The sequence below is a fragment of the Hoplias malabaricus genome, chromosome 5 (assembly GCF_029633855.1).
Source record: "Hoplias malabaricus isolate fHopMal1 chromosome 5, fHopMal1.hap1, whole genome shotgun sequence".
NCBI classification, from domain to species: Eukaryota; Metazoa; Chordata; class Actinopteri; order Characiformes; family Erythrinidae; genus Hoplias; species Hoplias malabaricus.
The window spans coordinates 42775134-42802381 of record NC_089804.1 but is presented as its reverse complement, the minus strand read 5'-3'; the positions used below and the strand labels follow the sequence as shown (position 1 = coordinate 42802381).

General features: G+C 41.3%; 1 protein-coding gene across 1 annotated transcript in view; it reads right to left on the bottom strand.

Annotated features, from left to right (window-relative positions):
• ppfia4 (PTPRF interacting protein alpha 4) overlaps window positions 1-27248 on the bottom strand; it is a 139651-nt gene that overhangs the window by 25098 nt on the left and 87305 nt on the right. The window contains exons 2-12 of the mRNA XM_066671158.1: window positions 25553-25654; window positions 25236-25400; window positions 24431-24505; window positions 17682-17756; window positions 10748-10969; window positions 8333-8479; window positions 7705-7839; window positions 6169-6252; window positions 3379-3510; window positions 341-403; window positions 84-175 (exon numbers count right to left, since the gene is read on the bottom strand). Coding sequence (XP_066527255.1) covers window positions 84-175; window positions 341-403; window positions 3379-3510; window positions 6169-6252; window positions 7705-7839; window positions 8333-8479; window positions 10748-10969; window positions 17682-17756; window positions 24431-24505; window positions 25236-25400; window positions 25553-25654 — 1292 coding nt within the window. The remainder of the gene's footprint in view (window positions 1-83; window positions 176-340; window positions 404-3378; window positions 3511-6168; window positions 6253-7704; window positions 7840-8332; window positions 8480-10747; window positions 10970-17681; window positions 17757-24430; window positions 24506-25235; window positions 25401-25552; window positions 25655-27248) is intronic.

Genomic DNA, 27248 nt, shown 5'->3' with positions numbered 1-27248 from the left:
ACAGAGAGATATTCACAAACATGAAGCAGCACTTAACTCCAATGAAATTTTAATGGAATAAACTCAATATACGTCAACGTTACCGAGGATGTGTTCCATCCCCAAACGCTCCGCTCCTTCTTTTCAGATGATCAATCTCTGCCCGAAGCTTCTCTATCTCCCCGATCAGTCTCTCCTAGGAAGTGAACATCAACACAAGCCATGGCCCTTTAAAACAGCAGCAGTTAAGGTGTGTGTAAAACAGCTAAGCATTACATTTAATTACACCAATTTTACACACACACACACACACACACACACACGTCTTTCTGATTTCTGTGATCTCAAGGGCTAATGCTACCTTGCTGTGGTGGAACTCCTCCAGCTGTTTTTGGGAATTCTCCAGGTCATGGATGAGTGCATTCTAGAGATAAAAATAGGAGAAGGAAGGGGAGGGTGTTATTTGGCAAAATTAGAGGCTGGACGTACAAATTCTCATTCTCTCTCTCTCTCTCTCTCTCTCTCTCTCTCTCTCTCTCTCTCTCATTCTCTCTCTCTCTCTCTCTCTCTCTCTCATTCTCTCTCATTCTCTCTCTCACTCATTCATTCTCATTCTCTCTCTCTCATTCTCTCTCTCTCTCTCTCTCTCTCTCTCTCTCTCTCTCATTCTCTCTCATAATCACTTTGTTGACTGGCCCTGTTTTTCTATGGGTTTTGGGTTTTCTACAAAAACCAAACCTGCCATTTGTCAGACACACACCACTCAACACACCTTCAATTCCCCATTCAGGTACGAACCCCTGAGTCATTGAGCAATACTGTTATATAGTCTTACTGTTCCCTACATCTCTACCATGATTTTAAAGTGTGAATCACTCTGAAACCCTAAAGAGCATCTACTAAATTCTCTTATACACACACACACACACACACACACACACACACACATACACACACACACACACACACACAGGCAGTAACACTGACTCAAATATTGTGTGCCCACTACTTCACAATCTCAGACATGACCCTCGCTCTGCCGCTGTGTGGGTCGAGGACACGACCAATCTCTGTGTTCCCTTAATCTTGAAGTCCTTTTATGAAGCAGGAGGAACAGAGGTCTGCGTGCTGTTTTGAGCGAGGCGGTGGCGTTTGAGCTGAGGGTGTTAATTCATGCTGCAGGATGTGGGATTCTCAGGGCGGGTGACATTTAGCCTGAGAAGCAGCAGATAACAAGGTCTGTGACTGTGCTGAGGATTCAGAGGTTTCTGACGTGCTGTTTTGCATTGCTTTAAAGCTTCCAGTGGCAGATTGGAATGCTGATATTTGCATGTACATTTGTCTATAACTACCCATGCACATCTGCACATGTGTGTGTGTTTGTGTGTGTGTGAACAGCCGCCTTACTGCATGCATCAGAAACACAATATGTCCAAAGCTTTGCAGACACATGTTCATCATATTTGAAGGGTATTATAGCACAGTAAAAGTCACTTTTATTACACTTTCTGTATCTATTGTTAAGCGTGGGTAAGTGCATGTAGGTGTGTATGAGTGTTCATGACCCAGTACAAGTGATCAGTTTCTCCAATGCCCTTCCAATGAAGACGTGTCTGTGTGCTCTACACTGTGAGAGAACAAATCTTAGAACTGATTATGGATCTGAAAGGAAGGGTAGCTCTCACTGAGCTTTTACAGAAGAAAGAAAATGAACGAAAAAAAAAAAAATATGCAAATTAAACAACAAAGCTCCATCTGGGCTCAGAACATAGAGCGGATCGCCTCCGATCCCAGACCCCAGCACCGCCGAAAGTGTGGTGACATTAATGTAACTGAAAATAGACAGTGAGAAGCAGAAAATGCAACCAGCTGTGAAGGCACTTCTGCAATTTAGAAGAAAAGTAGGAAGTTTCCTGAACAGAACAAAAGCAAGAAATCACTGCACACTGTACAGAAAAATGATGAAGAAAAATGCTGTTAGATTTAGTCGTTGAGATGCCTGAGTAATCTTTTGTAAATATACAGCACTGTGTAAATGTCATAGGCAAAAGGCACCGCGCTTCTATAAACTTCCAGAAGATTACAATAAACACAAAAACACAAATCATCACAGTAAAAGTAAACAGATATTTTTTTCTAATAAAACATTAAAACATAAAACAACAACAAGTCTTGTGAGCGAGAGTTCATATGGATTTGTTAAATCAACAGCACAATTTTTTAAACATAATTAAGTATTTATTAACCTCAATACAGCCAGGTATTGGATGATGACCTGAAATAATACAGGACTTTTATGAGGACAGGTTTGGAAAGGGTTAAAGCAACAAACTCAGACATAGAACATCACTATTTACTGTTATAAGGGGTTAAAAAAGCACCCGGAGGAAACCTACGCAGACACAGGGAGAACACACCACACTCCTCACAGACAGTCACCCGGAGGAAACCCACACAGACACAGGGAGAACACACCAACTCCTCACAGACAGTCACCCGGAGGAAACCCACACAGACACAGAGAGAACACACCACACTCCTCACAGACAGTCACCCGGAGGAAACCCACGCAGACACAGAGAGAACACACCACACTCCTCACAGACAGTCACCCGGAGGAAACCCACACAGACACAGAGAGAACACACCACACTCCTCACAGACAGTCACCCGGAGGAAACCCACACAGACACAGAGAGAACACACGACACTCCTCACAGACAGTCCCCCGGAGGAAACCCACGCAGACACAGAGAGAACACACCACACTCCTCACAGACAGTCACCCGGAGGAAACCCACACAGACACAGAGAGAACACACCACACTCCTCACAGACAGTCACCTGGAGGAAACCCACGCAGACACAGAGAGAACACACCACACTCCTCACAGACAGTCACCCGGAGGAAATCCACGCAGACAGAGAGAACACACCACACTCCTCACAGACAGTCAGTGTGACTACAACACTACCTGCTGCGCCACAGTGCCACCTATGTTTCTATATATAAATTATAAATATATTATAATATAGATGTATCTACATTTGTTCTCTCCTAGTCCCACCCCCCATTGAATTATTAGTTGCTAGAGAATGACAATCCATGGCTGTTAAAAGCTCATTTGTTTCAGTTGTTTGTCAAGTGTTTGTGATAAAAGTGTTTTCTTATTCTGGTAATGTCCTTATCATTTCTTTGCAGATATTTATCATGTTCTCCGTTTCTGTTCTGTGTAGTTGTGTGTTCACGTTTCGGAATTCAGTTTAATAACAACACCTCGCCTGCTCCCTTCCTGACACATGTATCTATTATATTTTGACTTGAAATAAACAGAAGGTTGTCTCAGACACACGTTTCTGTACATTCCAACACACACGTGAACATGTCAAAGTCTTCACCTTGTCCTCCAGCGCAGCCATGCGTTCCTTAAGGTGCAGCTGCAGGCGTTCATTAGATTCAGTGAGCAGGCGGTCCACTGTGTCCGACAGGCGCCTGTTATGCTCCTCGTTCATCTTCTCTCTCTGACGAGCCTAAGCACAGAGAGAAAGAAAGATATGACACATGACACAGAGATAAGAGAGGAGGCGGATGGAGAGAGAGAACAGAGGCGATGGAAGCGGATAGGAGGAAAATCCTCAGCGCGACTTAGCATCAAAGTGTTACGCATCTTCAGTGAAAATGTGGTTCTGTGTTCTTTTAAAGCCCATCTCGGATTGGATTTGTTTATGAGGGGGATGTCTCTTCAATGAAAACGTTCACTAAAATGACCACAGAGAACTGAGTTTCTTGCGGGTTCTGTTTTCTCTGAACACAACACATCATTACATCTAGAGAACATCCTAAAACTTTCTGGAAAGTTTGGGTTTTTGTTCGTTTTTTTAAAGCTTTATGAAAGTTTCATTTCTGTGTTTCCTCTAAAAAGAACTTGCGGCATCTCTCTTTTCTCGGTGATTTTATATTCTCTCTCGTCTAGCACTGTTCTCTAAAGTAGTGTATGAATTCCAGCTTTCATCACTCAACCAGAGGAAGTGAATGGCTGAGTGTTCATTCAAATAAATACATACATGTGTTCAATCATGACTCATTTATTCATTCATTTTCCAGAACCAGTTCATCCTGATTGGGATTGAAGACTATGTGGAAGCATTGGGGTCAGTCCAGAACAGGACACACACACACACACACACCAATTTTAATTTTAAACTGTGGGAGAAAAGTGGGGGTGACACTGCAGAAATGATTTGAGAAGCACTGTTCTAAAGGGACTATTTTTGTCTTCGGAGCTGATTCTGAATGTGGCCAGTAGGTGGCAGGCTTAGTCATTCATGAACTCACAATACTTCATGAAAGCTGTGTGTTTTCAAGATAACCTCACACCATGGTTTTTAATCCTAGGGAGACCCTGCTTTCCATTCTCTAAATCACCTGGGTTCATACACCAGGGAATGGGTATTTAGCAGATGAGCTGAATGAAGTGTGCAGAAAGAGGAGAAGCTCTTGTTGTCACGTGCTGCTCTTTTTATTTTAGTATGATGTGCTACCCAGATAAAACTACACAATAAAAGGATAACTGGATAACAAAAACTATTTTATTTATCTATGCTGCAGCACTTCACAGTTTAGTTGAGAGAGAGAAAGAGAGAGAGAGGGTGGGGGGGGGTGACACATTCTCAATAAATAAATAAATAAATAAATAATCTGTGGGATCAGCCTTAGGAAAAAGTTCTAACCTGTTTGACAGAGTATAGTATTTTACTGATAGCAGTAAAATTGTTCTCTCACTACAATACCCAGCATGCTTCACCCAAATATGTCATACAGCCCCTGCAAATCCTGACTGTTAATCATTGATGAAGACACAAATACATCTGTGGTGACAGCACTGACTACAACTGATCATCAGACGTTCTTCTTTGTCAAAGACATAGGACAAACATGTTGAAAAACGCTGAAGAATTCATTTAATGAAGTGTATGTTCTAATCAAAGCCTGACAACATACAGTGACAGTGTATTATTTGATGCTGCGCATCTTAACTCAGAAGCCCCTGGTGTCCTGAACTCCCATGCGACCATTTCACATGCCACACATTCTCTCAAGTCTTATAAATAAAACAGTCTGACACAGGACAACAGAAAGAGGCCCAGTGTCATCTCAAAGCACTCTCAAAGTCGTGGTTGCCAGGCAACAGAGTCTTAAGTTTTTATAGCGAGAGGCCACTAGTATGCAAACGGCCAGACGGAAAGTCGCTTGGATGTCTTAAATGACACATGGTAAGAAACAAACAATAAAGCCTCTTTCAAAATAAATAACGCTTGTGACGTGTCGGTTTTGGGTCATAACTCGGGCCAAAGGGGCGACATCCAGCCTCTGTGGAGAATTCCTCCAAGTAAATATAATCATCAGCTCACACGCAGCGAGAAATTAGCCATGCATGAATTATTCAACTTCCAAATATAGCAGCCAATCATGGCTCTCGGCTCTGTGGGGGTGGGGAACTTGTGCTATGTGAGGGGACGAGTTGAGAGATGGCCCATATTCCTGACACAGCACCCATTCCTTTTAACATCAGTGTGTCTCTGATGCATGCTTCAAATACATGCACTTTCTAATGATTAAATGAAATGTTACTACTGCAGCTACTTTCAACCTGTTCTGAGGCCTGTGTGCGTCTGAGCATGGGGCTAGGATTAGAGGAGCATTCCCAAACCCCTTCATCGTCTCCCGGAGTTGTAGCTTATTTGTATATAATGTACAGGTTACATAATGTGTGGGTTATCATGTCTGTCTCTGTATGTATTAATTTGTACAGTGTATTGTTTATGTGTGTGTGTGTGTGTGTGTGTGTGTGTGTGTGTGTTTGTGAAGGAATTCAGACAGACAGAGCAGAGAAAGCCTGGCTAATGGGATTGGTCATTCCACAGAGCCCTTTCTGTGGCCCGCAGGCCTGGTCAACACTTATTATCATGTCCACTGTCTCCTTCAAAACACAAACACACACACCACAAACATTCTCTCTCTCTCTCTCTCTCTCTCTCTCTCTCTCTCTCTCACACACACACACACAATTTCTTGCATATGTGTGTTTCCATTTGTGTAAGACTGTGTAAGTTAATACACTGAATTTACGCAAAGAAACAGATTCTTGGAAAAAAAAGGAATTCCCTGTTGCTTTCCTCTCCACTCACCCGGCCCAGCTCCTGGTTCTTCTCTTCCAGCTGTGACTCCAGCTGTCGAAGGCGCTCCTCAATGTTGCCATGACGCTCTTCAGCCTGGAAGATTCAGCAATGAAGATTCAACCATGAGATCTCACCGCTTCAAAGCCGTTCCCTTATTCACTTCCTTTACTCATCTGTTTACTTATTTTTTACTTGATATTACTTTTATACCTCTTTGTTAAATTAAATTATGTTTGACTTTATATTCCTCTACTTAGTTTTCTTTAAATGTCACCTTATCTTAACTTTATAATACCTCTTTTTAATGTTTAATTACTGTTATATATCTTTATAGATTGCGGTTTAAACAACTCAGCAACATTTACTTTTAAGAAAATAGCATCACGTAACACATTACAACATAAACATAACCATAACCAGAATACACTCTGTGGTCTGACAGTGCTGCTCATACAGCTTCCTTTTTCAAAATAAGGGTCTTAACAGTGACTCTGTCTCACTTTGTTGATGTAATAGCTTTTTAGAAAATTATTACTTTAGACGTTAGACCATTTCTGATCTGACTGCATTCGGCCACAAGAGCCACAACGAACAGTCACCACTTAAAGGAGAAACTTTGTCCACACACTTTTGGACATGTTGTATACAATTAAAAGTTACCTTTCTTGCACTAAACAGATCTTTAGACAACAGCTCTTTAAGGAAATAAATGAAGAGAGAGAGAGAGAGAGAGAGAGAGAGAGAGAGAGAGAACACAAATCTCTCGCTCTCTCCATCCGTGTTCCATTACTCCCTCTCTCCATATTGATCTGGTCAGTGGAGCACAAACGCCACATTTACTCGGGCAAGAAAGAGGCAACTAAAGGTGGTAAGGGAGAGAGAGAGAGAGATTTTTGCTCCTGGAGCTCCCCCTAGTGTCATTTATTTTGACAGCACTGCATTGAAGTCATTGGGGAGGGGAAGGGGGAGGGTGGTTTCCTACCCTCCTCTAAATATTAGATAGTGAAGTCTCTGCAGAGCTGAGCTCAGAGTAGTAACAACTGAAGCTGTATTCTCTCTGTTACAGGTCAGTGGACGATCACAACGATTTTAAAGTTGTAATTTCAAGGTAAAAATATTATGTAATGTTCTTTAAAGTCAAACGATTTTCCCACTATAGACTCCTAGGCCCACAGATGTTTTAAATATGGCTGCCCCCCATATGGGGGACCCACTCTATGGAGCATAAAGTAACTTATTCATCTGATTCTTCATCTCATATGAGTCATTAATAAATATAAATGAACACTCATGTTCTGTTTTGATGATTGGTGAAAAGTAAAATTGTATAATGGTCAAATTTGATGGATATAAAAAAATGTGCTTTTTTTTTATAGAATTCCAATTATTTAATTATTTAAAATACTGTAAATAAATTTTTATTACAACTATGTATTTCTATTTTAATTATTTAGAAAATTCCTGTTTCTCTCTCTCTCTCTCTCTCTCTCTCTCTCTCTCTGTGTGTGTGTGTGTGTGTGTGTGTGTGTGATTGTGTTTGTTTACCTTACTAAGTGCAGCTACTCTCTGAGCAAGCTCAGCCTCCACCTCTGGCAGGGTCTCAGCTTTCCTCATGGTCTGCTGTAGCCTTTGCTCGGCCAGTTCCAACAGCTCCTGCAAGTGTCTGACCTTCTCCTCACTCTGATACACACACACACACACATACATGCATACATGCTGAAACTTCTCAGAATAATACTTGATATCATACTGTTGAACACTCTGGAATAACTCGGGAGCCTGGGCCCTGGTTAAAGTGGAAATCAGTCACTTTCTTCCTCCAGTGCTTTTTTTCTTCACTTTAAGAACCAGCCATTATACTGACACCTAGTGGCCTAAATGGGTGAACAGTTCTGTACTAAACCTAATGTAAACATGGAGGCCCCCATGGGGGAGAACCCTCTGCTTCTTTCAGCAAATAAAACCCAATTTGAATAGCTGCACTTTAGAGAAGAAATTGTAAAAATATCACATGCCAATTAGTGGTGAAGGAAATGTCTGCACTATTAAAGCCTCACAGATCTGAATTGAGGGGCCTGTATATGAACTGGAGATGCTTCTGGAGTGTGGGTAAACTCTGGCTGACACCCCCTGGTTCTTCCAGGTCACTGTGTGAGGAGGGAGGGGACAGCACCTGCCGGTACAATGAGTCCTTGGTGGCCAGCTCGTTCTCTAGCTTGTCGTTGAGGTCATGGATGGAGGTGGTCTCTCGCTGTGCTGCCAGGTAGCGCTTTTCTAGGGTGGTGATGCGTTCTTCCATGTCCTCCTTCTGTGCCATCGCCTGTCAAACAGGCACATAGTAAGACAAAAAAAAAGATAATAATAATAATAATAATAATAATAATAATAAAAATAAAAATAAAAAACACTTCAAAAACTAATATGTGCAAGAAAATATTGGAAAGTCCCGGTCAAAAGAGAAATCACTAAACAGACCCGTGACAGACAAATGTGGCCCATATACGTGATTTATCATCTTCTGCTGTGAATGTATAGTGAGTGGGAGAGATGGGGATTGCCCATTGGATATGTTTCTGAGGCCATACAAGACCCTTTATGCTGTTTAATCCGGCCCTCTGAGTATTAACAATATTGTACTAAAACCGCATTCATTTCACCTTTTTCCTGCAATATCCCGCATTCAACTACACAGTCCACTAGGTGGCGCACGCCAAACGTTACTGACTCCTGTTACAGCTGAGCCTATTACATCTATAGATATTCATTCATCACATTTGTTTCTGCTACCCCTCTGGAGTCAACGATCACTCCGGTGTGACCTCACCACTCGGCTTTAAGACGTCACACATAAACCGTTAACCTTTGTTGAAAGTGCTGCTATAAACGCTGTATTTGTTTTGTTTAAACTGCGATACACCACAGAAACTAAGATAAAAATAAAAAATACCTTATGAAATCACATTCACGCTTAAATGTTCACATAATTAAATGATTTAATTAAACTATTCAATTAATTAAACCTCCAACTCTCGGCCGGCCTGTCACTTTTTAAACCCCAGTGTGGCCCTTGAGCTGAAAAGTTCGCTTGTCGCTGCTCAAAATGTCTTCATGATTTTAAAACCAAACATACAGTTAATGACCGAAATAATCAGTTAACACTTTATCATCACTTCCTCTTCATTTACAAATATGTTAATTTTTTTTTCACTTCATATCATTTAATTAAATCTTATTTTGTATTTGTGTTGAATTAGTTCCAGTCATTGCCCTCTTATAAACTTATGTGTTTATAGCAGTGAATGTGTATGTGATTTTAAGTTTAAATCATACATTTATTCGTGTGAAACTTGAGCTGAAGTTTATTTAGAGGTGAAAATGTAAAGTGGACAGCTGCAGTGTGAAGAGTTGTTAGCAACAGCTCAGCAGTGATACAATGATTGTGAAAAAACGTGCAGTTATCGCGAAACATCAGCACGGTTAGGATGCTTCTCGACCAATCAGAGTGTGTGACTAGAACTACGTTGTATAACATACTATAACCTTAAAGCCAAGGAACAAGCATTTACCACTGTTATATTGAATAAATATTTATACAGTACTGCAGTTTAATTATATTTAAAAGGTTCAGAACCGATTGTCTGCTCTTGGCTGTGAGAGCGAACAAGCTTCTGAAATCATAAACCTCCTGTAGTCATTTAAATGCAGTCCGGATCCTTTCCTCACTGAGGAGATAAGTTGTGTAAACACTGAGATAGTGAGTGTAAAATGTTTCATTTACAACCTTCCCACTGATAAACTACTCTAATCCCAATAGGGCTTTAGAGGCTGAAAGCAGGAAGGTAACGTCTTTATTGAGGCGAGTGGCGTAAATATATCGCTAATTCTTACTGGTTCTTTGACTCAGATGTGACTCAGGTGCTCAGATATGACATAAGTTTAGCCCCGCCCACTGAAATACAGCAAAAGAAAACAAACAAACAAAATCTCTCCGAAGTTAAAATAAACCCTGGATCAATCTCAGACCACTTTTATTACAAAACACACAGATCCTGGTTAAAGTAGGAAAATGAGTGGACAGTGGCTTTAACATACTCTCAGTTATTGAAATTCATCATTATTGAAACATGTTTAAATGGTGCCACAAAGAGGAAACGAAACACTTTTATTAGGAAATCTGTTGTGTCTTAGCTGCTGTGAATGCCTTACTATTGACTGCATGCAATTGGAAATGACACAAAACAACTGCATGCGTTTTGCCTTTACAAACATTAGCCTAAACTTCAACATTGGACCCAAAGTGCATTCGGGTGCATTCCAACACATTCTCATCAGTGTATGACACACCGTTACTTATAAATGGACAAAAGCAGGCTGATAATTCAGGCTTTAAGTGGCTGCTAATACAGTATGAGGTAGACATATGTCCATTTTAAAGTAATAACAGTATGTCATTCATGTTTGACTGAGATTAATTTACAACTACCATTGGTTCAGACTGTGGTTCCCAAAGTGTATGTGTGGGGGATGGGGGGGGGGGTGTCTGGGAAACAGCGGGTTAAGATTTTACCATGCAGCTTAACACGCTCACCTCGCGGATGTCTCTCTGATGTTTGGCACTCAGTTCTTCACTCTTCAGCAGCTCCTTACGGACGCTAGCCACTTCTGCCTCCAGCTCGGCTACTCGTCCATTCAGGGTGTTGGCCCTCTCTCTGCTCGTGGCCAGCTCTTTATTAGCTTTGTCCAGCAGTTCCTGTAGCTCCAAGCTTCGACTGCCCTCATCGTGGACGTCTATGGAGCCATTGGGCAGTCTCTATAATGAAAGAAAAGAGGCAAAGGTAATTAGTCTGCCATCTACGCACAATACATATATTGTTTCATTGTGTGCTTTGAGCCTCCAGATGAGGCACTTCACAAGACCCAACAAATGTAAATAATTACTGTACACTTGATGTCAGGTATAAGCGAGTGTATACAACAGGAAGTTTAATGTCTGGGGGTCTATGAGACTGAAAGAATTTAGTAAATGATAAAATAATAATCTTGACTATCTCCAAAATTGTAACTTTACAGTAGAAGCAGAATCATTCTTAACTTACAACATTGTTAATGTAATTCATTCTTTCTCTAAGTAATTTGGAATCATATCTAACACATTTCATTTCAGACCGTCCATCCCTTACATCCTTATATATATTTGTGCTTAGATTTATGTAATGTTAGTGTGGAAGGACACTGGATGTCAAACACTGGTCCTACTGGACACACTTCAGACAGCAGCATGAGTTAAAGGAGTAGGAGGATGCTCTGGAGAGCTGTGTAAGGAGATGAGTGTTGATTTAGCATCAGGAATGAGCTGAGCTGTGTTCTGACAAAAAAAAACCTACTGAGAGAGGGTTCTTTAGCACTCAGCTGTGTAGGGAAAAGGAGTACAGAGCAAGTGAAGGCAGAAAACAGGCAAGATCTGATATTCAGTCTGTAGGACAGGTCACCTCTGCTCTGTGCGCAAGGATTTCAAGTGCCAGCAATATATAGGCCTCAGGGATTCAGGTGTACGTGTGTGTGTGTGTGTGTGTGTGTGTGTGTGTGTGTGTGTGTTTAATACATTTTCAGAACAAAATGTACTTTTCTGTAGCATTTTTTTAGCAAAATCCTAAAAGAGAATCTGACCTCACATGAAAGGACCGATGGCTCTGATTCTGTGAATTATTCTTTGTTTTGTTCAGAAGCTAGGGTTAAAGTTAGAGTTCAAGTGTAAAAGACTATTTTTCCTTTATTTAATGTCCATTTAATTGTCTCTTTCCAAATATTAGTGGCCATTGTACAGGGTGGGCCATTTATATGGTTACATCTTAATAAAATGGAAATGGTTGGTGATATTAACTTCCTGTTAAACTACGGATACTGGAAGCCTGTGCTAGCATTTCTCCTGCGGTGTTGCTATCAGTGTGTGAAGAGTGGGAGAAGAGGGTTGCATTGATAATCCAACACAATGGGCAGCACTTTGAATACATTTTATAAGTGGTCAGAAACTTGTAAATAACTCATGAAAGAATAAAGTTACGTTAACACCAAGCAGACCATTGTTTTGTGAAATTCCCAATAAGTTTGATGTGTCACATGACCCTATTCCCATTGAAAAAACAAAAGTTGGATCCAAAATGGCCGACTTCAAAATGGCCGCCACGGTCACCACCCATCTTGAAAAGTTTCCCCCCTCCAATACTAATGTGCCACAACAGGAAGTTAATATCACCAATCATTCCCATGTTATTAAGGTGTATCCATATAAATTACCCACCCCTGTATTTGTTTTGTTTGAACTTTTAATCTTTGCACTCGCACATAAACGTGGGTCCAGCAGAATGAATCGTTATATGACATGTTTTGAGACATACGCAGACCACAAACAACTGACTGCATTTGTTTTGTTTCACAGTTTGTGGGTTGGTAGGCTAAAGAACACCAAATCATTGTGCACATGCACTGAATAAGTGATTTAGTCATAATCAGCCCCCTTTAATAAAGGCTAACGGTGGATGAAATAAACATAAAAACATATATCAACTCTCAGTTTAAAAAGTAGAGACCTCCTATCATTACCATTAATCTTATCAGAAATGTCAGATGAGTAAATGTTGATAACGTTTTGGCGTATATCGTACCCAAACAACTGAACATGTGTGTATTGTGCATTTTGAGGAAACAGCAAGATATTCATTTTCTTCTATAGGTCCCTGCACTCTCTTTTTGCTGAAAGATGCTTAAATCTCAAGGTACTGCTACTCGCTCTATGCTTCAGCCTGCTTTTAATGATCTTGACCTACAAAATGTGTGTGTGTGTTTTTGTGTCTGTGTGTGTGTGTGTTGAAGTTTGTGAACACAATTCTGATGGGTAGGCAGATGTTTTGATGCACCTCTCTGTCTATTAATTTGTGGGTGTTAATTACGTAAACTTTCAGAGGGAAGTCTGGATTCAAGACCTCTGCAGGAGGCCTGACTAAATCATCCTTTTGAAATCCTTTTCCCTTCTCTTCTGTGTGTGTATTCCTCTACTCTCTTTTCTTATCTCGGTTATCTCAGTAACGCTGAATGGCTTTTAGACTAAGACTGAAACCTTCATAATACACACACACATATGACCACAAACATCACTGGAAGTCTGTACAGATGTGCTACATCATTACAAATAATCAGCAGGTAATGAATAATCATTGACCACTTTGTTGCTTGGCACACATAGCCTACTGCTGATGAATTACAGACCTAATACTAACCTATAAGTTAACTGATACTTGTCCAACTGCACTGTTAGAATACACAGGTCTGGGGTGAAATGTCTATGTGGTGGGAGTAGGACAAAGGTGATGTTTTTTGGTTGAAGGATTCTAGCGGGAACAAGATTAAGAAATCGGCCCTGCGCAGATCTCTACAACGCACTACTGTCTAGTCTTCTATGGTGACCATAAGAAGCTCGCAAGTTTTCCACAATGAACACAACTGTATTTCCTTAAGTTGCTTCCTGTAATTACTCACATCGGAATTTCACAATCTTTAAAACCCAGATGATTGCTACATAGCTACTGGCCCCGGCCCTTCCTACCTAATAGCTACGCTTCAAAACTCTGTCTTTTCCTCAAACCTTTCAAGTTTCAAGTACAGCTCAGATTTAACAACCATCTTCAGTCCACATGGGAGATCATCATGAAGACTGGCTGCTTTAGCAAGCACTGTGAGTGATGGGAGTCACGGCGGGCCATTCAACCCACTCAGAGAGAGTGATGCCTGTAATGCTCTCTTGAACTCCAGACCTCAGATTTCTGTGGCATCACCATGGATCGAATTTGCAATCTCGTGATGATAGGGCCTGAGCTTTGACAGGTACATCTGAGAGCCTTGAATGCTGGAATTATTGAACACTCCCATTGTGCAGTGCTTAACAACAACCACTTTAAAAACTCTGTAAAATACAGGCTCTTAAGATTTATTGCTCTATGTTTGGTTGTGGACTTGAGAGAGTCTCACAATTCTGATTTTCAGACCCTTTAAGATCAGCAATGGCTGTCAAAGTAAAACACCGGCATTGCACGCACTGTATGCTTGAGCAGCAGGTGACAATTTTGACAAGTCTTAACAGTGTGTGGAGTTTTGATCCTCAGGGTTCCAGGCCTGTATGCAGCATCAGAAACTGTCTGTGTCCTCAGGAGGGCTTCTTTCCACCCTCATGGGAAGGCATGACTGTCTGGACCTATACGCCTCAGTCTGGTAATGTTGTCTTGGCTGTTTGGGATGTTATTAAAATCCCAAGTATTAAATTAAACCCCCTCTGGAAGTGTCTTAGCCCTGCCTTGATCTTGCCTCAACTGAAACGTGGCATGTATCTGTGAGGTGACTTGCGGTTTTTGCTTCCTGCTTGGCAGCAGTGTTGAAACACCCTGAAAGGACACTGCTAATGGAGCTAAAACAGGGTGCATCACATTGCAGAGGCAATTGAACTGTGATGGAAGCTTTGATGCTTTTCCAGGTGCTCGAGCTAAAGCTTAGAGCGGAAACTTCTCGTAAGAATGTTAAAGCTCTTTCTTAGTAAGGCATGACCTGAAGCCGAAGAACAAAAATGGCATCTAAATTTAATGTCATCACATGACAGGTATAATCTGGGTGGTAAATAACTTTCATCGCTGCAGTGACACTGACGTGGTGGTGGTGGTGTGTTAGTGTGTGTTGTGCTGGTGTAGAGTGGATCAGACACTGCAGTGCTACTGGAGTTTTTAAACCCTGTGTCCACTCTCTGTCCACTCTGTGAGACACTCCTCCCTCGTTGGTCCACCTTGTAGATGTAGAGTCAGAGACAGTAGCTCATCTGTCACTGCACAGTGTGTGTCGGTCGTCCTCTAGTCCTTCATCAGTGACACAGGATGCTTTCGGCTGGATGTTTTTGGTCGGTGGACTTTTCTCAGTCCAGACACTGAGGGGTTTAAAAACTCCAGCAGCACTGTGTCTGATCCACTCTACACCAGCACAACACACACTAACACACCACCAGCTCAACTGAAATTTTGAAAACCAATATTATGCATTTTTCCAGAAACAGCACTATGTACATTTTGGGGTTAGGTGCTGTAAAATAGAATTACAATCTGCAACTGTAGGGAGAACCCCTACCAAGTGTTGCTTCAAAGTGGCTGCAAAATATGTTTAAGTAGGTTTACTCCTAAATGCTTTAACACTGATACAGCTGTGTATTGTCTACTCAGTGCCATGTACATTTCAGGCCTAACACACTAGAGTGAAAAACAACACTGGAGCATTCCTATTACAGCAGTGATGCTCTCATCATTCAGCAGTTTAAATCCTGATCTTTGAATCAGAGCACATGCTAATTATAGGCTGTAGAAACAAGGCTGTTGCTAATATTATCGAGGTAGCTACCTAGCGTTGACAGTACAATTATATTAAGCCAAAGAGTCACGCTGCAGTATAAAAGAACATAAAGACCCTGTCACTAGCCCAACACTTCTTGTGATGGCACCTCCCAAACAAGTACCAGTGCTGAAATTAGCCACAGCTATATTGACAGGCAATTCACGTTGAGTCACAATTGTGAAAGCATAACTCAACAAAGTTCCCCAGAGCTGAGATGAGTCAGAAAGGTTAAAAAAAGAGCACTTGGAACATAATCAATACCATTCATTGCTGAGTGAGAGCCAGGAGAACACCATTTGCAGGAAAGGCACTGGAGCGGAGGGGCTATCCCTTTTTGGAACACTGCATACAAACAGCACTGTGAGTAATAACAAAAGCTATTGGATTATAACTCGCGGTAACTCGAGAATGACTTGGCATTTCAGTCTTTCACACAGTGCCTCTTAGCACAGACTGAAGGTCATTCGTCCCCCTGTGGTAGATAATGTGATATTTAGTGAATTCCTATTTTAACTGAAGCAGAATCAGACACACTATTGATGTAGGTACTGCCATTGAACTTAAAGAATTAATAAACATTTACCGAGAGAGATGATAAAGTACGCAAACACATGTCAATTCAATTATGTGCAGTGTTTGTTTGGGTTTTTTTTTTTTTCAACTTTTAGAGGTTACAGCAGTAATAGGAAAGGAGGTAATACTATTAACAGCAGCAGCAGCAGCAGCATGAATATTTGAGAGTCACATGCTGGTAAAGTAGAGCAGTTGCTTCTGCATTCTTATTGGAGCTGTGTGATTATTCTGTAAATTACTTAATTCTAACATCACATACCTACATTAGTCTGAGCTCATCTGACATATGTAACCAGTCATGGGTGGGTGAACCAAGTCTAACAATTCAAAGTAACAAAGGACAACTTCAATGTCTACTGGACGTAAGACACCTTCTGTGGCTGATCTTAACAGTGGGGTACCCCAGGGTTCCATTTTTGGCCCTATTTATTGTCACTTTACATAATTCATCTAGGTTTTTTAATTAAATGTGACAAAAATGCAGTGATTTCAGTGCCAGCTTAGGCTTTTTCTTTTGCGTGTAGAGATGTCTCTAGATTGAAATTTTAATGATATTATGTACTGCAAATGATGAAATCCGTGTTATTTATTTTAATTGTTTAAGTTGAGATTATACCTGGTCTCTTTGAGATGATCTATTTAAACCCAATTATGTCATTGACCTAATGTCAATTAAGCAATAGTTTTATGTTTTTGTTGCTCCAGTATAAATTATTTGAAACATTGGCACATATTAAAATTAAATATAGGGTTTAAATGTTTTGTATATTATTGCATTTTATTTATTTATGAATTACAGCGCATCCTAACTTTTCAGGAAATGGAGCTTGTAGTTTCTTTTTATTCATTAATTCATTGTCCGTAACCGTTAATCCAGTTCTGGGTCATGGTAAGTGCAGTGGAAGGCAGAGTTTGTACTTATTATTTTAACCTTTGTTTTAATTATTAATACTTATTAAGGATGAATATTAAGTATGTGCAGAGCCAGTGTATGTAATAATAATGAAATAATATTACACTCCTCATCCTGTCTGAATAAACGTAAATTGTAACGTGCTGTTTTGTGTTCTGTTTTGTATTGTTTCTGTTCTGTGCTCCCCTTGTCATGTGACTGTTCCCCACTGTCTTGTCTGCTTCCTGCTTGTTCCCTGATCATGTGATACACTTCCCTTGTGTTTCTAGTGTCACGTGTCTTAATTAGTGTCCAGGTGTTTCTTGTTTGTGTTGACTATATATAGTCCTTGTCAGTGGTTCCTGTTTGTGGGTCATTGGATGTGTGTTTGCTATATGTCAATGGTCCTTAGCCTTGTTCTGTGTTTAACCTTGCTGTGTGTTTCTCCCCTTTGTTCTGTATAGTCCTTGTCTAATGTTTAGCTTTGTCTAGTGTTTAGCTTTGTCTAGTGTTTAGTGTTAGCTTGCCTCTGTCTTGTTATGTTTTATTTATTGTTAATAAATATCTCCTGCATACACCTCCATCCCTTACTCCCAGAATTATTACATAAATGGCTTTCAATACAGGCTCTATATACCTTCCAGGTGGGCTTGGAGCCATCCATTCTGTCCATTGAGTTCCCTTCTGACTTTCCTTGTCGCACCATTGCAAGCTGTGGACAGACAACACAAACATTCTTTAATTTTTACACCATGTTTTATCACACCACAGAGATGCGTGTTTCTAATAATGCACTGTTTCTGTTTATTCATTGATTCATTCATCTTTAACCATTCATCCTTATGTCCAGTACTGTTTGGAATTAACTTTTGGAAATAGATGCTAAGACGTCCACATGTATCTGCCCACTCCACCTACAGAAGTTGGGGGAGGAAAACGCTCACCCGGAGGAAACCTATGCAGACATACAGACAGAAAAACACACCAAAGTCCACATACACTGTGACCTTATTGTGAGGATCCAACCAGCTTTTGAGCTGCTACACTATGTCACCTCAATTAAAATACACCAAATTAAGTGCAATTATTAATATTAACAGTTTAAAATCATGGGTGTTGTTATATTTTGGAGAAAGTGCTACAATTATACAAAATATTACATTTATTACAAAATACAACATTCTTTACACTGATAAATGTCTTCATATGGAATAAAAATGGCCAATTTTGGAGAAGGGGATGTTTGTAAATGGAATATTCTTCACTGTGAGTAAATGTGGCTCAGACGTTTGTTTTCATATCATCAGACACGTCACGCCAGGGACAAAATTAACGTGTGAGCCTAAAAAAAGATCTCGGAAAGCATCCATAGGGTGGCACTCATCCACTTCTCCCGTGGTTCTCGGTCCTCACTGGGTTTTATGAAGATGTGCCTTTCATTTCTGTGATGGCGGGATTTAATAGCCTTGCTTTTAATAGCTGAGAAACACTTAAATTGGACCCAGAGTCTCTGTGGGAGATAAGATTATAAAGAATTACCCATTTGGAGAAATTAAACTTATCATTGTGCTTAAAAGCACCATGTTATTAAGGTATTAATAAAACACTGGGAGGCAATTTACATTTGAATCCACTCTCTCTCTCTCTCTCTCTCTCTCTCTCTCTCTCTCTCACACACACACACACACACACACACACACACACAGAGAGAGAGAGAGAGAGAGAGAGAGAGAGAGAGAGAGAGAGAAAGAGAGAGAGAGTGATATAATGAATGTGGAAGCAGCAAATCAAACAAAAACACAAAAAAGGGAATTAAAATATGTAGATTGCATGCTGGCATTTGGACGGGGAGAGCGTGATTTGAATATTTACGGCGGAGCTCTTTAGATTAATTCACTCAAGGCACAGAGCAGGGCAGACAGACAAACAGGCTATGAGTTTTGGAGGCATTTCTGGGCATCAGTTTACCATAGTTTTAATGGACAAAAGTTATTGTACACCGGCAGTAACACCTTCTGCTTTCCTAGGAAGTCTTTACACTGTGTGCTGTGTGAATTCAATTATAGTCAGCTACACAAGTGAGGTCAGTTACCAAGGTCAGGTGGTGATGCTTGTTGATTAGTCTTGAACCACAGACACCACCTAAACCCATCCTAAAAGTATTGGTCATGGTGAAATTAAGCTATGTGCAGCTACTCCAGTAAGTGTAGTGCACATTAAAGTAGCTTCAAAATCATTGTGATGCTCCACTAACCTGTAATAGAGAGAATAGTGCCTGTGTTGTTGATACACTGGGCTCAGTACTGCAGAAATTGCACTATGTAACATCTGGAGGAGGGCAGGACCCCCCCAACCTGTTTGGTTTCAGCACAGTGCTGGGAGCCTAGCAGAAAAATACTCAATCATACCTAGTGTTCCTTTATTTATCTCATTAAAGTGTCTACAAACTTGCACAGTGTCAGTTAAAGGGGCGTAAACCCTCTGCCACTGGGCTACGAAGCACTGGAGTGATGATGTATCATTAAATACCTTTGCAGTCATTTGTAGTGGTGTCTGTGATCCAGAACTAATCATCCAACAGCAGTGAATGCAATCACATCCTCACAGAAATGTTACAATGTGACCACGGATTTGATCGTATTATGGTTCTAAATTGTGCCACTGTTTCTGCTTGGAACATCAGTAATATCATTTTCTGAAAGCCAACATGAGGTTTGTTTGGACAGGAACGACTCATAGCCATGAGAATGGACGAGAGAAAAGAAAAGAGGGAAAGAATGAATGCAAAAAAAAGCAGAAGTCAATAGAAAAGGAGAGTAAGGGAGAAGTGGAGAGGAAAGAAAATGAAAGGATAGTCTATATTTAAGGTAAGTGTTCTGACACACAATGCCTCCTCATGTGCTCCTGCTGGCCCAGGGCTGTGTGTGTGTGTGTGTGTGTGTGTGTGTGTGTATATATACCATGTTCTGCCAATGTTGTTTACACACTTACATTGTGAGGACCTCCTCGTGACCCCAGTGTGTAAAAATGATTAAACTGATGACAGTAAATTCATGTCTTAGAGTCTTTGTAAATGTAGGGTTAGGGCTTGAGTAAATGAAAGGTGAGTAGTAGGAATATTTAAGGTTTGTGTAAATAAAGGTAATGTCCTCACGTTGCATGGAAACAAACTTGTGTGTGTGTGTCTTCTCCAGCTTCAGCACTGCCCAGAGAGGCAAGCACTCTCTCCCTCATACACACACACACACACACACACACACAAACAAACTTGCTCTCCTTAGAGCACCTGCACCACAAGCCAATGTAAGCAAAACAGCAGCTCAATACATTCAGTAACCTTTTGATTATACTCCCACCACTATACTGGATTAGAAACGCCTACCTTATATTCCTTTATGAGAATCCACCCACAGCATAGACACACAGTTACAGACCACTGCAGTAAGTATGGGGGTCACTGCCAAATGGCTCCAGATTCTCAAGGCCCTGGGTTCAATCCCTGCCTGGGGTCACTGTCTATGAAATGTTTGGTGTGTTCCCTCACCTGGGTGAGAATGTGCGAGTAACTGAGTGAGTGTGTAATGCCCTGTAAAGGACATCTTGGATGAACAGGATGAACAGTGCTGCTCGTTACCATTCAGCTTACAGAGACCCATGCTAGCAAGCACTGTGAGCAAAGAGAGATGAGGGAGAAGGTGGTGTGTGACCCTCACTGGGGCTTAACCATGCAATGCCCTGAATAAACAAGTCAATGCTTGACCCCTGTGTCTCTCCAGAGTCCCCAAACTTCAATAAATATTCATTTTGACCTTTAAATTCAATAAAAGTCTCCCCAGGTAGCAATGAATGTTTGGCCCAAATGTGGCTCGCTTATGCAGTTCTCTTCCAGCCCACGTTTGGCCTCGAATGGTGCTGCCTCAGAGTGAGTCAGGCTATCTCAGCTCAGGTCCAACACAGGTCCACTAAGCCTGGCTCATGAAATGTGGCCCAGACAACACCTACCAGTGTCTTAATGGAGTCCTGAGTGCCAAAAGTAGCACAGATTAACCCAAATGTGTCTGTTATTTAGGTCTGTCCCTTTTAAAGGTCCAATCAGTCATTTTCTCCAATGGTTCTTCACATTGATATGAAACATATTGACACTCAGTGGCCTGGGTTTAGTGGCATCAGGGATTCTGTGCTTAACTTGTGTTAAAAATGGTCATCTTCATATAGGAAACCCTCTTTGTGAAGCAAAGGGAGTACAATGCAGTCAGACTCTACATCTGCTGATATATATATAGTGCTAAAATTAATTTCTCAGTCAGATAACCATAGCTGTTTAATGGGCGGAAGCTGCACACAGGAAAACACTACAGCGATTCTCCTTGGACACATATTCTGAGCCCTGAGGCTTGCTCCAGGTTGCTGAGCAGGTCCGGGGTTGGGGGTATTGTGATAGAAGCTGTGGTAATGAGATGTTACACTGTGTCCAGGCCTGCTGTGAGCAGAGAGCAGAGAACAGCGGGACGCCCAAAGGCCACTGACACAGCCATCATCACACCGCCATCATCACACAGACACGGAGAAACCTGAGCATCCCCAACACACACCACTGTCTCAGCTCTTATGTGCCATGAGAATTTAGACTGCAGCTGAGCTTATCTTTAAGGAAAGGGACCTATGGGCTTTTCTTCACGGAACAAGACGTGTACACATTAGGTTCTGTTTAGTGACAATACATTTGCAAGTGATAAATAACAAATTCACAACAGGAGGACAAAAAACGTATAGAAAAAATAACCACGCAAAGGCTCATAATCAGATAAACACTACTTAAAGCTTTCATCTTTGAGAGATGAGGAAAAACATCTAGCTCCACTCTTGTTTCAGATGTGAGAAAAGTCACAGGTGTTTGTATCCATTCCTCCACTGTGAGGATACGACCTAAACATGGGTCTGAAAAAGACATGTAGCTGTCTCAGAAGTTATTACTGAGAAAACTAAGTAATAAAAGTAGAAATAAAGTGTGAATATTTTTGTTGATAGAACAATGACTTGACCTCCGCAAAAAGCGCAGACCTGAACATCAGAGGTGGAATATTCAGGGAGTAGAAATCCTTCCTTAAATTTTTCATTCATTCATTCATAATCTATAACCCTTATCCAGTTCAGGGTTGCATTCAGGGTGCGTCCAGAGCCTACCTGGAATCATTGGGCGTAAGGCAGGAGGGGGCGCCAGTCCTTCACAGGGCAACACACACAGTCACACATTCATTCACACACTCACACCTATGGACACTTTTGAGTTGCCAATCCACCTACCAACATGTGTTTTTGGAGCACCCGGAGGAAACCCACGCAGACACAGGGAGAACACACCACACTCCTCACAGACAGTCACCCGGAGGAAACCCACGCAGACACAGAGAGAACACACCACACTCCTCACAGACAGTCACCCGGAGGAAACCCACGCAGACACAGGGAGAACACACCACACTCCTCACAGACAGTCACCCGGAGGAAACCCACGCAGACACAGAGAGAACACACCACACTCCTCACAGACAGTCACCCGGAGGAAACCCACGCAGACACAGAGAGAACACATCACACTCCTCACAGACAGTCACCTGGAGGAAACCCACGCAGACACAGGGAGAACACACCACACTCCTCACAGACAGTCACCCGGAGGAAGCCCACGCAGACACAGGGAGAACACACCACACTCCTCACAGACAGTCACCTGGAGGAAACCCACGCAGACACAGGGAGAACACACCACACTCCTCACAGACAGTTTTTAAATTTGTATTAGTATTATTTCTTTAACTGTCCCTGAACTGGACTGAGATGATTAGAGAAGTCAGGCAGTTTGTAGATGCAAAACTCTTCTTGGAATTGGCCTGTAATTCACTCACTCACTCACTCACTCACTCACACACATTCATATTCACTCATATACATACTCAATCAAATACATACCCAATCACTTTCTCAGTCACTCACATTCATATTAATTCACATATACACTCACATATGCACATTCTCTTTTATACGCATGCACTCATTCACATTCATACCCTCTCACTTATCCGCTCATAAATACTCAAGCATTTACTCATTCACTTGCTCACACTCACTCCTTTAACCACTCACATACATACGTAAACACTGTTCATCACATACTCACTCACATTTAGGCACTACTCCATAAGGGGGTGCTATTTTGCTTTGCAACAATGACACTCTGTGTTCTTCCTACTGTTGCTTCTCACTTTCGCCACCTCTGGTTGGAATGACTTGGATCACACCAAGATGAAACTACAATCTACATCTAAGACTGAAATGCGGATGGCATTTGAGCTGTAAAACCTGGACAAATTAAACTCCAGATATAATATTTAGTAAGTTAATAATATGTTGGGAAGTCTATGTAATATTTTCTACTCGTTTCCTGATGCTGAGGAATGAATACATTTTAATCAATAGCCATTTTGACCGGAAATGAAACAAAATGTTGGTTGTAAGTATATTTCCTTGTAAAAGCATTCATTTTCATATTTTATATCTTATTTAACTCTGTGAGAGCACACACAGACACACAAGCACAGCGCTGAACGTCTCAGCTGAATTCAGCTGCTGCAGGCTTTGACCCAGATATCCAATCATATGGATAAATAGACAGTACCCTAAAAATAAGAATAGTTCAGAAACCTAAAAGTGTTTTAATGAATTCATGATGAAAAATGGGAGACTTTTTGCCCTGTGTAGCATTGAGCTAATATCCACCAGACGCTGCGTTATATTACATTCCCTGCTGTACACTTCTGAATAATCATCCTTTCACATACTTTCAGAACAAGCAGAGAACAACTACATATAAATTTTCAGCTTTTAAAATAACCGAGCTGTCACACTGTATACTTTGTATAACAATAAAATACATAATCGTACACAACAATGGTTATATTGAATCACAGACTCATCACTCCAACTTATCCCAGAGGTACTACATAGCACTGAGCAAGTGAACTCAGCTAATTTAAAGTGCACTCAGTGAGGGGCACTAGAACACTAGGTATCTCCATCAAAAAGCATGAACCACAACACGACTAGAGCAGCAGCACATGAGGGTGTGGAGTTGAAGTGGCATTCGTGAGCCAAAAATAATCAAACACCAGCACCTGGCCTCAGTAGTGCACTTTACGCTTATGTCTGGCTTCTCCAGAGCATTTCGTTCTGTTGGGAAAGCATTTCTATGGAGATTAGTCAAGCAGGGTTTGAATCGTGACTAATCTGCGTCCAAACCGGAGCGAATAGTCCGTCATATGAAGGCAACAATGTTTAAAACAGATTTACGTGGATGAGTGGAAAACAAAACAAATCATAAGCCTGTACCTCCTGACTGGTGGTTGCCAGTTGTCCTTCTAGTGTTGTCACTCTCTCAAGAGCCACTCGCAATCTCTCACGCACCTATGAGGAAAACAAAGTCACCATCACCAGCACCAAAAAAACTAATTTTACCACCGTCCTGTAAAGACTATACCACACTGATATGAATTACTTGCAAATGTAAAGCCAAGCCTGGAAGGTCAATTAAATATGTTACAAGAAAGAAAAAGACAAAGAATTTGAGCTAGATTTTAAACAAGTTAAATACTTACAACTGTCAAATATCCACAGGACGTGCTTAGAACCAGGCGATGTTTGAATATAACAATGATGGACTCTGTTGTCTCAAAATGTAATGGGAAATGGAAAGGGAGCTTTTCACGTTTGTAAAATTTTGTCTCTGTCCCAATTACTGCCCTATTCCCTTCATAGAACACTTCACATATTAGAAAACTAAAGCTACTACAGATGTAAGAAGGTATATAAAATAGAAATGGTTTTATTATCTGACATACAGCGTACTATTTAAGAGAAGAGCTACACTGCACTACGCGTTGAGGAGGGAGATATCTGAAATATGTGGCAGACAGTGCTGTAGCTGCAGCTTGGTTTCACCTATTTGTAACAAACTGTGGAGTATGATAATATTTTGTGTACGAGCCGGACGAACTCACACTCACTAAGGTTCATCCATACTGTACAGAATTAGTGTGTAGTACTCAAGTGGGTTGCAGCCAATGAAGAAGAAGAAGAAGAAGAAGAAGAAGAAGAAGAAGAAGCGAAAAAAGAAGGTCCAGAGGAATGTTCATACCTTTTCATCCAGGGCTTTGTGGTGCTCAAATAAGGACTTCAGAGCTTTCAGCACCTCCACCTCACTGGAAACTCCTGAGGGTGGAGGAGCTTGCCTTTTCACCACCGTCATCCTCAGAGAGCGCTCGTGACGGGACACCAGGCACTCCAAATGTTCCAGGAGAAGCTACAAAACACACACACACACACACACACACACACACACACACACACAGGTTTTGTCCAATGAATATAGTTTCTGAGACAACATAATTAAATTAAAGTGCATGATTGTATTGTGCATATAATAGTTAAACACACACACACACACAAACATACCCTGGTGTTGTTCCTCTCTGCTTTAAGTTCTGAGATTTCCTCCTCTTTCTCCAGAAGCTGCTCCCGACATGTATTCAGCTCCTTAGTCAACGTTGCAAACTCCTGGAGAGAGAGAGAGAGAGAGAGAGAGAGAGAGAGAGAGAGGATTAAAGATACACTATGTAAGATTTTGTGGGGTTTATTCTCACCTCTCCCTTCAGTTGTAGATTGTGATTCATTTTTACAGCACAGTCCTAAAATCAAAGGAGGAGGGGATTGATGATTGATGGAGGCACAGGTGCTGTTTTACTACCCTCCTCCAAAAGTTACATAGCGCAATTTCTTCAGTGCCGAGCCTGGAGTAGCAATAACAGAGGCTTAATTCTCCCTACTGCAGGGCAGTGGAGTATCACAACAATTTGAAGCTTTAATAACTACTACATTGTCTGTCTTTGTAGTTTGTACTTTTGAAGTCCTTATCCTTAAAGTTCTCGATCATAAACCCAACCTCTTGCACTAGGACACCCCCCCCCTGCTCCACAGTGAAATACTGAATGGATTATACTCCTCTATCTGACAATTGGCATTGAGCATCCAGAGCATCCCTTTCGTATGGAGATTATACAAACTGTTTGTGTTTAAAACACACAGAGAAAGTCTGTATACACACAGTCACGGAGCTGCTTTCAATCCAAATAAAAAAAATGCAAAACATTGCTTTACAATACACATACCGTACATTCAGCAGAGTCCATTTCACACATGCCTTTGATTTCAACTCGCAGTGCCATCCACTCCATTTCCACACACTGTGCCAAGCATCCGCAAGCTGCGTGCCAACCTTGGTTACAGTGTATTGGCGAGGGCACTCTCCACATCGCTGTGTGAACTTCCCCACTCCATTGCCCTGAGTGCATCCCAGCAGCCGACTCACAACTCCTGAAAAATGTCCCAGACTCACAACCCCTCCAACAACATCCTGGGCTCAGCCGACAGCATCATAACTTTCCTTTCCGTCCTTCTGCATAAACACACAACCCATTTCACTGTTCTTAAAAAGTGCAATATCCCCTCACGATATCATCACTGAAATGCCACAAGAAGAGCCCAGTCAGAAAAGAAGGCCCACCCTCCTCTGTGTAGAACAAAAGCCCAATGTGTAATTCTTCCACTAATCTTCAGATCTCTCCGTTTCGACAAGACACGAACAATAAACAGGCTTTTCCCCCCGGTTCTGTGCAGATGGAGTGAGTGTGGGTTTTCTTGGAGAGCAATGTCAGCATGCTTTGTGGGATACTCACGTCTGCGCTTGGAGTTCACAGCCCCAGGGAAGGCCTCCTGACTCTGTCTACTGTTTGTATACTCCCAGAAACAGATGGGAGAGGAAAAAGTGAGGTAGGGATATTTATGACATACAGACTGTCAGTTTCTCACACACTATTCACTAGATGCTGGACCATTGCTGTGAACTTTACACTCTATTCAGAGCATTAGTGAGGTCAGGTGGCGATGTTCAATGACTGGATCTGAATCACACACCCCACGCCAGCTCATCCCAAACATATATGCTTGAAGTCCATCACTCCAGAGAATGTAGTTCCAATGCTGGAAGCCCTGTTTAAACCTATATACAGTATGTTGCCTTTGGCTCATGTGCAGCTGCTTCCTAAGGCTCCATTATATAGGCAATGTTATTCTAAATAGATTGTTCAAACTG